At 32.3% G+C, this 15,395-nt stretch overlaps 1 protein-coding gene across 1 annotated transcript; it reads right to left on the bottom strand.

Annotated features, from left to right (window-relative positions):
• Positions 1–1,519: 1,519 nt before the first annotated feature.
• LOC140440688 (serine protease snk-like) lies at positions 1,520–12,725 on the bottom strand. Its single transcript, XM_072531047.1, has 6 exons — positions 12,528–12,725; positions 9,800–10,045; positions 6,318–6,463; positions 2,764–2,873; positions 2,218–2,632; positions 1,520–1,770 (listed from the first exon to the last, which is right to left on the bottom strand). The coding sequence occupies exons 1-6, from the start codon at positions 12,601–12,603 to the stop codon at positions 1,591–1,593; spliced, it is 1,173 nt and encodes a 390-aa protein (XP_072387148.1). The 5' UTR covers positions 12,604–12,725; the 3' UTR covers positions 1,520–1,590.
• Between the last annotated feature and the right edge of the window lie 2,670 nt (positions 12,726–15,395).

Raw genomic sequence — 15,395 nt, 5'->3', positions numbered from 1 at the left:
TCATTATCTGCAACTCTGTTTAATCTTGCCCTGGAATATATAGTCAAAAAAACACCAAAGGTACACTTAGAACGAGAGAGGGACAAAGAATAGCATATGCCGACGATATTGTGTTAATAAAAAAGAACAGAACAGATTTGACAATAAATATGAAAACAAAAAGACTAGACTGATAGAACATATATTTGAAGAAGTAGAAAAGTTTAAGTATTTGGGAATATTATTAACAAACAATGGAGAAAGGGAAACAGAAATTAAAAAAAGGATAATTACAGCAAATAAGACATACCATACAAATAAAAAACTTCTAAAAAATAAATTACTGAGCAAGAAATCGAAAATGAAGATATATAAAACAATAATTCGACCGACTATGATGTATGCTGCCGAAACCCTAAGCATGACAAAAAGACAAGAGGAAGACCTTAGAATACTAGAAAGGAAAATACTAAGAGCAATATTAGGACCAATAAAAATGAATGAAAACAATATAGACAAAGAACGAATCATGAACTACTAAACGAAATTAAAGAGGATATAGTTTGTAAAATAAAACAGCAAAGGGCAAAATGGCTAGGAGATATATAGAGATCAGGACCATCTACGACAATATTTTCAATATTGGAATGGACACCAGCTGGTAAAAGAAGACGTGGAAGACCAAGATCTACATGGCTACAAGAAGTAACAAATGATTTCAACAGGGCGGGTGTACGGCAATGGAGAGAGATAGCAAACAGTGGAGAAAAATAATAGGAAAAATTAAATAAAGAAAATGAGTACTGATCTACCTCGTAACATAGATCTAGAGAGCTTAAGCGGCGTAACCCCGTGTGGGGTGTTTAGCCACAATATATAATATATAACTGAAATCTTTGCTAGTGTAAATAAAAGTTTTCTTTAAGTGTTTCTGCTGTTTAGAACAGCGTTTACCATAAGAACATTCATAATTTGCGTAAAATTAATCAAGCCCTACTGTAAAATGGAACGAGATTGACTGTAAAAAGGCTAATGAATAATTTCATATATTTCAACAGAGTTACATTTTGATTTTAAGCGCCTACAATTTCCCGTGCGCCTGGTTTTTCAATGACGATAAACAAATCACAAGGCCAACCATTAGGGTTTTCAGAATTAACTTATGGGTCTCCATGTTTTACGCATGGACAATTATTCGCGAAAAATCGTCATTGTATTTAAGCAGCGCATGAAAAAACAAAAATATTGTTTATCAGAAAGCATTAAATTAATTCAACTTTTTTCATACATAATATTTGTTTTATACTTACTCTATAATTTTATTTTTTGTTTTCTATTGATTTTTAGGTATTGAACTTTGACTTATTATTTCGTTAAGTCGGTTCTCTGAGTAAGTTAGTAGTATATATTATGTTCTTTTTGTATTTTTTATGCAGATTTTTGTATTATGTAGGATGTGTTTTAGACAAATAATTTCAAATAATTTGTGTAAAACGGGTCAATAAATGTTTTTTCTTTTTAATTATCCAAAGAGTGGAAAGACTCAATGATAAAAAATTTATTAAAAAAATACTTTTTACAAATATTTTAATACTGATTTATACAATAACACTATGGCCACACAGTAGCCTCAATCCATTTAATATAATTATACACTTTGGTATATACGTTGATGCCATTTTCACCACTTTTACATTCTGTATCGTCCACTTTAATTCCTACGATGTCGTGCATGCATTTTATATCATCTGTATCAGGGTGAAACTGATGAAGCGGCCCGCCGATATCAACCTGCAACATATTTATAATATAGAATATATTAGAAAAGGAAGTGAAACAGTATACAAATACAAGAAAATTTAAGAAATATACATAATATTTGAAATCAAGCTGAATACCAGCCTGAACCTTGAGAATTGAAAACAGCTCTCTCATAGACGAAAAACAAGTCAGGAGAAGAAAAGTTATTAAATGTATTGAAAAATATGTTAAATGTTTGTATATTATGTAATATGTTAGATAAAATCTAACAAGTGGTATAATCGTACGTTAATCAGGAAAATGATTTAAAATTAGTTTTTATTTTTTAAGCGATTGTCGAAAAAAGGGTATATATAAAAAACCGTACGAGTATTATACGTAACACTACTGTACATTAATTGCAGCCAATAATATCATTGTTGCGCTTAAATAATATCAGAAATAACTATTATCCGAAATGAATGTTGGACTACTTACACTGCAAATATCTCCGTAGTAACCTTTAGTAGCTGCTTTAGTACAGATCGAATTGACTTTGTTAACACCACTAAAATTATGATTAGCAATATCTTTATCGTTGCATTTATCTTCCGGTAGGGGTTGCACGTACACTCTTTTTAAATCTTGACCATCTTTATCACCAAATTCTGCAAGCCTCCAACCTGCTGTAACGAATCGATGCCGAGGACTGCTATTCTTAGTATAAAGACAAGCTGGACGTATAAAGTCGTTTAACTTGAAGTTTGTCTTAACTTTTACCAATAACAAACTTTCATTTTTAATCGTTGAATAGTTGGGAGGTAATATTATTTCACCGATTTCCCTCACTTGCAAAGTATGGCTCTCTAAATTTTTTCTAGATACTCCACCTCTAACTAATTTGGCATTTCCCCTAAAAAATCCAATTTAAAAATAATAATAATTTGACTTTTAAAACATCTAAAAGTAGGTTTTTTACCACAATTTTCAAACACATTAAGTTCGATTTAATTTTAAAGCATGTATTAGTTAAAAAGTACCTACTTTGTCGTATCTTTTATGCAACGTGCTGCTGTTAGAATATAATTTTCACTAATAAGTGTTCCTGCACATCCCCATTTTACATCAGAATCTGAACCATATCCAATTTGCACCTAAAAATTTATAAATAAAATTTAAATAAAGCACAAGGACAATAATGGCTAATTTGAGTATGATATTATTTATTTTTAGAAAAACATGCTCTGTCAGAGCAAATGAGAGCGGGTGTGATGGTCCTTTGAAGATAAGGGGATTGGGTAAAAGGTTAACGACCTCTTTCTTTAAAAAAACCTATTGTTATGAAATCACAAAGAAGAAAAGCCGGACTGTTTAATTCACGACGACCTAGCAAACTACAAAGGAATAGTAATTTACGGATCTGCACATTGAACGTACGAACCCTTTATGCTCCAGGCGCTCTTAAATTGCTAAAACACGAACTGGAAAAAATGAAAGCCGATGTAATAGCGATTCATAAGATGACATGGACTGGTTCAGAAATTATCGAGAGAAAATACTGCAATTTTAAACATTTAAACATGGCACCCAACACGAGTTTGGTACTGATTTTCTAGTCAGTAAAAAAAGCAAAACAATTGTCCTTAACTTTACGTCAACCCATAAACAACCAAATATGTCATCTACATCTTAAAGGAAAATTACTTAGAGTACACGCACCTACGGAAAAAAAAGAAGACGACGAAAACTATAATTTCTACGACACCTTAGACAAAGAATATGTTCGATGTCCACATCATGACGTGAAAATAGTTACTGGGGACCTTAATGAAAAATTGGCGAAAAGCAATTTTTCCAGCTAACTATAGGATGTGAGAGCTTGCATAAGGAGTCTAATCAAAAAGGAAAAAATCAGAGGAAGACTATCAAACCGAAAGAAGGATAAACATCTAAAAAAAGACACAAAGTTGATAATCTGCGCATTGGAACCATTGCGAGAGAGTATAGAGACAAATAGATAATGAAATAGAGAGCCTGGAATTGAAAAAAATGTGGAGAAATTGTGGACAAAATGTTAAAACATAAGAACTGAGAAGGCATCAGAAATATTTGGAAAAACCAAACCAGTTAGACAAAACGAATAGTTTGACTAGGAGTGCCAAGAAGCAACAGAGATAACGAAAATAGAGTACACCTAAAGACAAATCAAGCTAGATGCACAAGAAGAGCAAAGGGGAAATACCGGACCCTAAAAAGGGGAAGCAGAAAGATTACATAGAAGAAAAAAGGACAATTTGAAGAAAAGCTGTTAGAAAAAATAGAATAGCTAAGAAATCAAAACGAAACTCGAAAATTCTACAGAAATGTAAACAAAATGAGTAAAGAGTATGGGGATGTAAGGATGGAGAACGAACTATTCTAAGTGATACGGCCTCAAATTTTTTGACGCAAAATTTAACGTCCATTATATCGAAGCAGATCGAAATGATTGGAATCTATTCAACCTAAACGAATGGCAATCTACCACTGAAGAGGTTTCCCAAGCCATTAAAAAGCTTAAACATAATAAAGCACTAGGAACTGGTCAAATTTGTAGTAAGCTCTACAAGAATGATGGCGAAGCCCTACTACAAGCACTGCATAGACTTTTACTTCTTGTCTGGCAAAATGGGTCCAGCTCCTGTGAATGGTCTAAAGTGGAATATATCTGTTACATAAAAAAGGCGATTAGCTCCAGTATGGCAACTACAGAGGTATAACTCTGTTAGCAACTGCTTACAAAATACTAGCAAATATTCTCTACATAACGCTACAAGATTACATAGTTGGCATAGTTGCAAAATACCAGGCAAGATTCTCCCCAGTAAGAAAACATTCGAATTTAATATTAAAACGTTTGCGTGAGTTTATTATAACAGAAAAACTTATCCGATTACCGAGAATGAAAATGTCTAACTTAAAAGCCAGCGTTAGGATACAGGAAGAAAATTTCTGATCCTTTGAGATAAAAGATGGACTTAGGAAAAGGGATGCCCTGCAAAATATACATCTTAGATATATTTTCCAAGGAAAACTACCTTCACAGTCAAATCCCAAATATCACTTATACACCTCAGACAACAAAGAAAATTCTTGTTTTTCAACTCAATTTCTGACTCTTTGTATCAATTCTTTGAATAACACTAAACCTCTCGATGCACTTATTCAACGGTTTGAGAGTTTGAAAAACTCTCCGAAAGTCCCATGCTCAGTCAGGATGATATGAATAAATGATATGAATAACTAGAAGAATATTAAGCACTGATCAACTTATTTTAACTTGTTTTTTAAAGGTTTTATTTATTTTAATTTTTTTGCATAACCAAAAATTTGGCACACCATGTTTTTTTCTTGAAAACATTACCTATTAAGCTTTAGGACCCAATTTTAATACGGGGTTATTACTACTATTTTGATAGGCCCTAGTCAAAAAAATGTGAAATGCTATTATGTGGTCTTCGTCGCCCTTTCACGCCACGAAATAAATAGAACCAACTAAACCATATGCTTTTAACTGGAAGCACCAAGATATTAGGGTTTACTTGGATATTTGATAGACATTGTCTGATACCATTCTCTTCGCCATTTGCATCACAGATTCAAGCCCCATTTTGCACTCTCTTTCAAACTTATTTTTGCTACCCGCCCATCTGACACATTTCTGCATAGTATATAAGTCACAGTGTTCGAATCGTCATTGTAATTACATTAGTATGTGCTCATAGTACATCAAAATTTCCTTGGATCAACGATCCACTATGCCACATCCAATATTGCCAGAATTGCAACAATGTATAAACTCGTCAGCTTATTCCATTGCAATGTACACGTGCCTCCCGTCACGCATCCTTCTTTTATGTCCCGAGATCAACGTCAAAACAGCCGTACTTTTTTACATGCCAGAATATGCAGAGAAAGACAAGGGATACAGTCTTATAAGCACATGCAGTGGGCCAATTATGTTCACGCGCACCATAAGCATCTTGTAAGTCTGTATTTCTACTGCCCTATTTCAGTTTGGAACCATGCAGAGAAGTATGGACTGTACGGCATCATGAATTGCACGGCATCATGAATTGCACGGCATCATGAATTTGGATATGCCAATGTTGGACATTCTGTCACGACAGCCACTTACCCAGTTTACCCAGTTTAGATTCTTATGAAAAAAAAACGTCAAGTACATTACTGTTTCCTTAGGTGCAAGCTGTATACCTGCACATTTAAAAATTTAGCAAGTACCCGCAGCAAGTTTCAAATAACCCTCATGCGTCCAATCCTAAAGAAAAAATCTCGTACTGCATTTTCGATGCAAGAGCTTACACTTGTGCCTTGCGCAAAAATGGTAATTCTTTCCCCATAAAAGCTTTAAAAAGCATGAAATGATAAAACGATCCTAAAACATAGACTGCTTTAGATATATCTAAGCTACAGGAAGTTCTTCTACAAAATTTAGTTTGCATATGCCATTTAGATCGTTGAGAGAAGAAAATCCTTACCATCGCCTGTGATATTACGTTTAAATTTCAAGAGGTTTGCCAAAACAAAAAAATACTTACCATATGAGGAAACTCTTTCCGCTTTGGAAGTGTTGGACCCACAATAAGCTCATTATTGTATATTTGACAGTCGAGATACTGATGAGCCTCTCCAAAAAGAGATAATGTTTCATTAACGTAAGCATATGCGCTGTAAGCCTGGCACACTAAAATCAGTTAAACACAGCTTGTAACAAATTTTATATAATAAAATTTACTTTAATTAAACAATATTTCATAAAACGAATAAAACAGAAAAGTAAATTACATTTAGAGTAAATTAAATATTAGAATATTTAGGAGTACCTCTTCCTGCAGAGATATTAGCTATCGACATCTGAGTTGCGAGTATACAGCGAGTCTGTTATAGGCCAAGCCATTTCTTGCTCTCCTTGCGCAAGCGATTTCTGCCAATTCAGTTATTTTGACCTAATTCTGTTGCTTCCATTACTTCTTGGACTTACAAAATTCGCAACATTCCAAGTCCTCCTTGGCCGTTTTTATTTCTTCATTCCAATGAGAGATCAGGGCCACAATATTTTCACACAATAATAATAATAATCACAAAAGTTTACCTTTCGCTTGCATCCTTCGTGTAATTTAATTATTTTTTGTGTTCTAGCTTGGAGAATCTACAACTTCTAATTTAGTAATACATCTCGATACCCTTTAAGTATTTTCTTTATGTCTTAGTAGTTAGTATCCAAACTTCTGATCCATACGTAGATAGAATTAGATAAGCTATTTTCTGATTAACGTCTACATCAAAGGTTTTTAGATACTTAGATTATTTAAAATTATCACAATTTTAACCACGCCATTCTCAAGTATGTGTCGTTTCTCAGGATCAGTGATTACCATATATGCTCCGTTTTTCCTAAATGAATTTACAGGCCATATTCATCCAACTGCTCTTGTAATTTTCATATCATATAGTATGCGTCTTCCAGATCAGCTGGTAGGATAACCTGATCGTCAGCAAATAGAGGGGTATACAATGTCGTATCTCCTATTGGTATTCCCATTTCGCTATTTTCTTTTGCAGTCTGTTAAGGGACTGTTAAGGAAAAAGGTGCAGTTAATTTTGCTCCCATCTTTATATCCCCAATTTGTTATTGTCACATTAATTTGTGTGGAAGCGTGGAAGAAATAGGAAAAAAATAATAACAGAAAAAACTTGAAGAAAAATGTCTGAAAATTAAAGATCTGCAAAAGATGCACGAAGAATTTAACTTACACAAGAAGATAAAGGAGGCTGCTGGTATACGAAATAAAAGATCATACAACATTGGCGATAAGGAAGGTAATCTTATTATGAACGATATCGAGAAACTAAAATAAACTATCTAAATATTCTTGCATGTATCTTCTTCTTCTTCTCATTGCGCCGTCTCCTTTCGAAGGTTGGCGATCCAAATGGCAATTGTAGTTTTGGAAACTGCTGCGCGAAAGATCTCTGCGGATGAGCGGTCGAACTATCTCCTCAGGTCTTTCAGCCACGAGTTCTGGCGTCTTCCTACTGATCTTTTGCCCTGTACTTTTCCTTCCAGTATAACTTGAAGTAATTCATATCTCTTGCCTCTCAGCACATGACCCAAGTATTGCATTTTCCTCTCTTTGATTATTCTTAGTAATTCTTTTTGTTTACACATGCGACGAAGTACCTCAACATTAGTAACTCTTTGTACCCATGGAATCCTTGCATGTATAACCTTTAAAAATGTTTTTAATAATTGTGACATTAATTACTATTTAAATGGGAATAAGTTGCAATAATTAAAGGTTAAATTAATTTTATTGACGTTTCAATTTCCACTTCAGATATCGTTCTCAAAATACAAACATCACTAATGTTAAATTAAATTTACTATAAGGTTCAATTCTAATTTAACCTTAATAAAATTAATATTTTAATAAGGTTAAATTAGAAGTTAACCTTATAATAAAATTAATTATAAATTAAATTATAAATTATATTATTATTATAATATTATAATTAATTATAATTATTATAATAATTATAAATTATAAAAATATTATAATTAATATATATGCATAAAAAAATTTAAAAAAACTAACAAATACCAAAAAGTTAGCACACTATGGGATACTCAAAGATCATAATGGTAAACTCATAGAATGATCATAGAATGATACAAGAAGAACCACAGGAATAGACAGGAACGAAAATAATAACGTGCGAATTAGAACAGGCAATTATAAATGCAAAGACCGCAAAATCAGTAGGTCTAGATCAGATACCCACTGAGCTAATTAAATGCATTGACGAAGAAACACTGCATATACTTTTAGATTTGTTCAATAAACTCTATACAACAAGAGTAATACCCAAAGATCGGTATCTGTCGTTTGTAACACTACCAAAGTCAGTACATGCGACAGAATGCTCTCACTACAGAGCAATTTCCTTAATAAGCAAACAGTTAAGATATTTCTTAAAATAAAACATAGAAGACTATACAAAAAAGTAGAAGAAGATATAGATGACACCCAGTTTGGATTCACAGGAGAACTAGGAACGAGAGAGGCTCTGTTCGCTTTTAACGTTCCCGCGCAAAGACGACTAGATATGAACCAGGATCTCTATGTCTGCTTTATATACTATCAAAAGGCTTTTGATAAAGTACGACATCAGAAACTCGTTAAAAGTAAAGAATGTGAATATTCAAGATATACGGGTTATTGTCAATCTGTACTGGAATCAAAAAGCAAAGGTTAGAATCGAAAATGTCGATACAGAAACTATAGAAATCCAAAGAGGTGTTAGACTGGGTTGCATGATGTCCCATGATATGTGGCATGATATTCAATCTGTACAGCGAGGCTATTTTTAGAGAAGCAATATCACAGGAACAACAGGGTATATAAATAAACGGTAAAATCTTGAATCAACAACAATAAAATCAAGAGTAAAAGATCTATAGGAAGACGAAGAATTTCCTAGCTAAGAAACATAAGAGAGTAGTATAGTTGCAGCTTAGTAGATATTTCCAGAGCTGCCGCCAATAAGGTACGGATAGCTGTTATGATAGCCAACCTCCGATAGGAGAAAGAACTACAAGAAGAAGAAGCTAAAACTATGCACGATAGTTCAAAGGAAAATGATAATATTAAAAATAACGCGGAAAATGTTATTAAAGCCTTTAAACTCAACAAAAAATGTAAGTGGGGACCTTCGGGAACTCTCTCAAAATAATAATGATGTTATACAAGAGTCGGCGTCCCACACAGACGTCCAATAAAATTTCAAATGAAAACAAAACGTTTTGGATTCGAAATGTAATATTTTGTAGTTTATAATGTATTGATCATATATGTTAAAGATAAATCCCGCTTACGGCGTGACGGTGTTTGATATCTACAGAAATAAACGTTTATTTTGGGCAAAGTGTTTTTATACCAAACATTTCAGGTATAATTTTTTTTTAGTTTGAAATTTTTATATACGGTTGATAATTTGACGACTTACTTCTTTTACTTACTTTTATTAGCTTTGTCTCCAGGATCTGGTCCAGTTCTGCCAGATTTATTTTCATTTTGTACTGGTGCAGAAGTTGAAATAGGTATGCCTCTAGGACTATGCAAACAACATACAACGGGAGTTGTTGATGTAAAGCCACATATATCTGTCGGTACGATACCATTGCGAATATTCGTTATTGCTGATTTACATTCAGACACTTTAAGACACACACCTTCAAAACCAGATTTTGTCGTACACTTGTCATCTGAAAATATAATAAGTATTATATAAATATTAATAGGTTTAAAAAAAATTTAAAAATGGGAACGACCCCAAAAGCCAAACTTTGTTGTTTAACTGGCGTATATGATTACAATGAGATCTCTTTTAGACCAATTGGCTATTTTGTTCTAATTTTAAATGATGTTTTATAGTTAACTTTGTGTCGACCCGTTATTTTTTATCACTCGTAACTAACACGAAAGTTCCAAGCATTCTACTCCTCCTTCTACATCTAACACTGGAATGAAACTAAATTAAGGGGCTTCCTTATTATTAAGGTTGTATATGATTTTAAAGTCTGTTTTGATGGTTTTTTGCAAATCTTTTAATTTTTGTACTATTTTAGTACTCAGGTTTCCATGTATCTCTTCATTTCTATTCTGCCAAGTTACATTTACTATTTTTTACCACAGGTATCCACATTGGATTAAAGACTTTTTTTGTAAATTATTGTTTTATTATGTGTGGTTACAGTAGTTTTTGTTTTTTTTCAATAAGCTAGGTAGTACGATTTTTATTATTTAATAACAAACGCTTTTTCCAACTATTTACTTGTACATGTACATGTATAGAGTCATGCCAAAAGAGTTTTTGCTTCATTTGCATACGGCACAGTTTGTTGAAAGGCAAGCGATATGCCTTCCATATCGATGGAAGGCAATCATATATACGTATTTCTGACTACTGGTCGTCCTCATTACGGTACAGCCAAGTTAGCCAAGCATAATAGTAATACCCTTTTTAACAATAATAGTCTTAATACCAACAAAAATGTATGTGTCACATACAATCTATGATCAGTAGAAACTGTAAGTACATAAAAACAGTTAACATAAAAACATAAAATATACACAAAAACATACAAATTGTTAAACAGATGCCTACAAGTATTCCTCTAACGAATAGAAAGTGTTTACCAGAAGTAAGTCCTTAATTGTTCTCTTAAATACATAAATATTTGACTCTATAACATAATTAGGTAATTTATTATACAAACGAACGCATGTTGGGTAAGAACCCTTTCCCACAACGGTCAAGTAGTGAACAGGGGTCACCAAATCATTTCTGTAACGAAAATTGTAGCCACTCATTAAAGAAACATTATTTCTGCAAATAAAATTGTATCTATGTGACTTTACATAAACAACACAACTAAAAATATACAGCGAAATTACAGTTAAAATATTTAATTGTTTAAAAACTGGTCTACAGGAATCCAAGCGCCTTCTAAACGCCATGGTAAGAATATTTTTTTTTTTTTTGAAAAACAAGCACCTCATTAATTTGCGAGCAATTTCCTCAACAAACTAAGTAATATTGCAAAATTGACTGTACATGAGCAAAATAGTAAAGTTTTAAGATATCTAGGGAGGCAAAATTCCTAAGTTGCCATAGAACATATTATAACAGTGCACAGACAAGCTTTCCACTACATAATCAACGTGAGAACTCCAAGACAAATTAGAATCCAGGTAAACACCTAACTTAGTAGAGTGGCTATTTACCACTGACCCATTGTCAAGTTTTACTATGGACTCATCTGCATAGTAGAAGGTGAAAAGGTTACCATAGGTATAAGACGATGTATATATTAACTAAATTCTAGTGATAGCAACCTAAATCCAAACTTTATTAAATACAAAAATCATGAAGAATATTTTAAAATTTTAATTCATGGCAGCAAATTACCCCTAGATGAAAACATAACTACAAAAACTTAAATATTCTTTAAATAGCATAAAAAAATACCACTTCTGGCCCAGTTTATATTTTAGTACTTTAGCTAGCAGCGACTGACACACATGGAGCAGACAAATTTAAAATACGCCTCCCTCTGAATTGTAGCATATTTACTGGAGAAGCAATTTTAGAGACACAAAAAGTTTGCAGAAGATTATCCACACCTTATAACGCTTAAAGTTTTCAGCAATTATATCCATCAAATGAAATTATATTATATATAGAGAATGTAGCTCTCTCTCCTGTTGCCGACCAGAATGTAGCTTCGACTATTTTTTAAATAATTTTAAACTGTTTGTCCTTGTTTAGTGTATTATGTACAATTTTATGTTTAAGACATTCTACGATTGCAGAAATGCAATGCATTTCTGAAATACCACTCTGATTGACGAAATGTCCCTGAAGATGCTCTAGGAAGCGAAAGTACTTGGGCAAGATTTAATTAATAAAACTGTGCTCGATATCTGCCTTTATTTTATCAAAGTTTATTTATTCGAGCACTAAACCTTATATCAATTTATATCAATTTTTTATAATTATTTGAAATCACCAACTTCAAGTGTTTGTATAAATTAACCAAATTTTCTGGTCTCCAGTGTTATCAAAAACATTTTTTGATAAATCCTTAAAAAATGTACTGTACTGCATCATATCAAACTTGAGAAGGTAATTTTTGTTACTTTAAAGATATAGTACCAAGTTATAAAATATACAAAAATACGTACGTTCTTCTTGTTGACACATTCCCCCAAAACAGCATATCAGGATAACAACAAAAGTAACGATTCTGTGTTGAAACATTTTATCGGCACAAGTATATTCACCATACAATTCAGAAGTCGTTTAAAAATTCAAGAATGTTAGTAAACCGTTTATATTGTTGTTTTGTGTCATTGGGAATTCTATAAATTGCGAAGTGGGCGAATGATGACAAACTTATTTAAAATAAGATCAAGTTTTCGTATGTTTGTCAACATATTAACTAAGAAAATTTGATTAATTGTAAAATCCAGTTTAAGTATTTTTATAATGCGCCGGAAGCAGAGGTGGACTTCTCCAATAACTAATAAATTTTCGAATAATTTTCCAATAATTAATAAACTACTGCAGAAAAAAAATTAATGTTCCAGCTGGAAAGAGGGTTTGTGCAGTCAACGATGCAGATATGGAAAAACCTACAAATTCTGGCATGAATACCAATAAGCAACGAATAACTTCTGACAAATCTTCCGATGAGGAATCAAATATTCATGATTTGAATCAAATATTGTTCGCTTTAGAGCTAAAGAGATGGTATTTGATGATAATTCATCGGACGATGTAGACTTTGAAGAGCTTGCCAAGGAGAAAGAAGTTGAAAATGAATTTGTAAATTTTTTAGAAGACAAAGAAAACAAACATAATAATTTTAAAAGTGTTGTTCGAGAAGTTGGACGTTTTCTTACGAAAGCCACCTATACCCCGGGCGCATTAGGACTTTTGATGATAAAACGGTAACCATTAGCAAAATGGAAAAGTCTCTCAAACTGTGGAAGTGGCCTTCAAACAAGGATGAACTGACTTACCTATGGACTGATGTACTACGCTGTATTAATACTCCCAAACAAGTTTCTAAAAGAGAAACTTTTACAATTCATAAATTAAATTCACGTTATAATTAATACTTATTATTGTTTATTATTTTCAAATAAATAACGCTGCCTTCTTTTTTAGTTTTTTTTGCACAAATAATATTTTTGGAAGAAGGTTAATATAAGCAACCCATTAGCTTTGCTTCAACTATATGTTACTATACAAAATTTCATGCTTTTATGAGGTGGAGCAAAGTTACCCCACACTAAAGCTTACTTTGCTCCACTTTTTATTAAAAAAAATGTGTAATTAATTATTTTTAGAATCAAAAATACCATACAATAATTACATTGTATACCTTCTTCATCAGTTATTAAAAAAAAACATAATACTAGTAGAAATTTTATACACTTTTCCTTGCAATTCCTGAAATAACTTCTAAAAGTGGAGCAAAGTTACCCCAGTTTACGGTAACCCAGATTCTGATAATTTGCTAATATATTCATTGAGAACTTCAGGTTAAGTCGTTGGCGTCAAAGGTTGTATAAAACAAAATAAGCAATTGACTGTTTCCAATTCTGAAACAGTCCTCTTACCATAGTAACCGCAACGTTTTTTGCAACTAAAGACTGATTTTTTTTCTTTTCCTATATCTTGGAATCCAACAATTACCTCACGATCCAAATGGAAATGAAGATTTGACTCAAGCGCAGCTTCATCAATACAAAATATAATTTTTATCTAATTTTTTTTCAAAAAGTGGTAACTTTTGGGTCCAAAAAAGTATAATGTGAGATCGAATTATTTGTATTCCTGAGAATATCTTCTGGCCTTTGGAACTTTTTTCTGCAACAGTGCCTGAGTTTTTACAATTTCGGCCAATGATTTATTAAGAAATTTGTCACATATTTTTTTAAACTCTTGTAATTCGTGTCTTGTGCCCTTTTGTGTTTTACATATTTTTCTATCTAAAAACTGATAGAAACATGTTTAAAGGTAGCATATGATCCAGATATTGACACTGTAAATTATTTGACGCAGGTGTTATTTTATTATCTGAAAAATCATGTTATTATTATTGAAATTATTGATATTTACACAATTTTTTACCTGAGAATATTTGAACTTTCTGTTTGTTGTCATACAACAATTTTCGTACGAAGATGAGCATAAAAATTTATTTTTAAAATGCTTTTCGCAAACTTATCATTTGGTAGTCCTGCTCTAATAAACCTTGCCTTTTAGTAGCTCTTAACCATAGCTCGCTCCTATAACATAAGTTGTTTTTTTAATACAAAATTAATTTCTTATTTATTTTTTCATTTTTTAAGATTATTTTGACTATCTTTAATAACAGGGCTTTATTCATTATTACTAGTAACTAAAATCGTGTTAATTTACTGTATTTAAGACAAGATTTTTGTTCACATTAATCAAAATAATACTTGGAAAAAACTAATGAAATTATTTCTATCACACTTAGCTTGAATTAGCATTTTATGTAAAGCTCCAACATTAATATAATTAATATTATCTAATTATAAGCCGCTTGTGCGGTATGCCGCTTAATCAGTATTTAGAAAGTAAATCAATTTATTAATGACAATACACACCTTACTTCATCCTAAGGCTATCTAAACAATGATATTCCTTGACCGGTCTTAGATGAACACCCTTCACAAATAAACGTGTTTCCAACCATTTTTTAAAAAATATTGCACAACTATTTAAATTTCACACTTAAAATAGAAAAAAATTCCCGTCAATTTACCACTACGATATAAGCGCATATACTGTCTGAGTTACAGTGTGGGTATTCAAAAACTCAAATCTCCTTTGGGTAACTGAGAGTGGACGGAGTTTACCAAAACTCGGTACCCAGGGTTGACGCGACTGTTTTGCATATGTGCGTTCTCTTAATCTGTGGCGACGAAGTTCGAGACGGTATGTATTTGGAGCATATGTAGACCCACCATGGTTAGTAACAGACACCAATACTTGGTTAGTAACACTAAGAAACT

The sequence above is a fragment of the Diabrotica undecimpunctata genome, chromosome 5 (genome assembly GCF_040954645.1).
Source record: "Diabrotica undecimpunctata isolate CICGRU chromosome 5, icDiaUnde3, whole genome shotgun sequence".
Classification (NCBI taxonomy): domain Eukaryota; kingdom Metazoa; phylum Arthropoda; class Insecta; order Coleoptera; family Chrysomelidae; genus Diabrotica; species Diabrotica undecimpunctata.
Note: the sequence above shows the minus strand (reverse complement) of the source record. Positions and strands in the feature narration are given on the sequence as shown.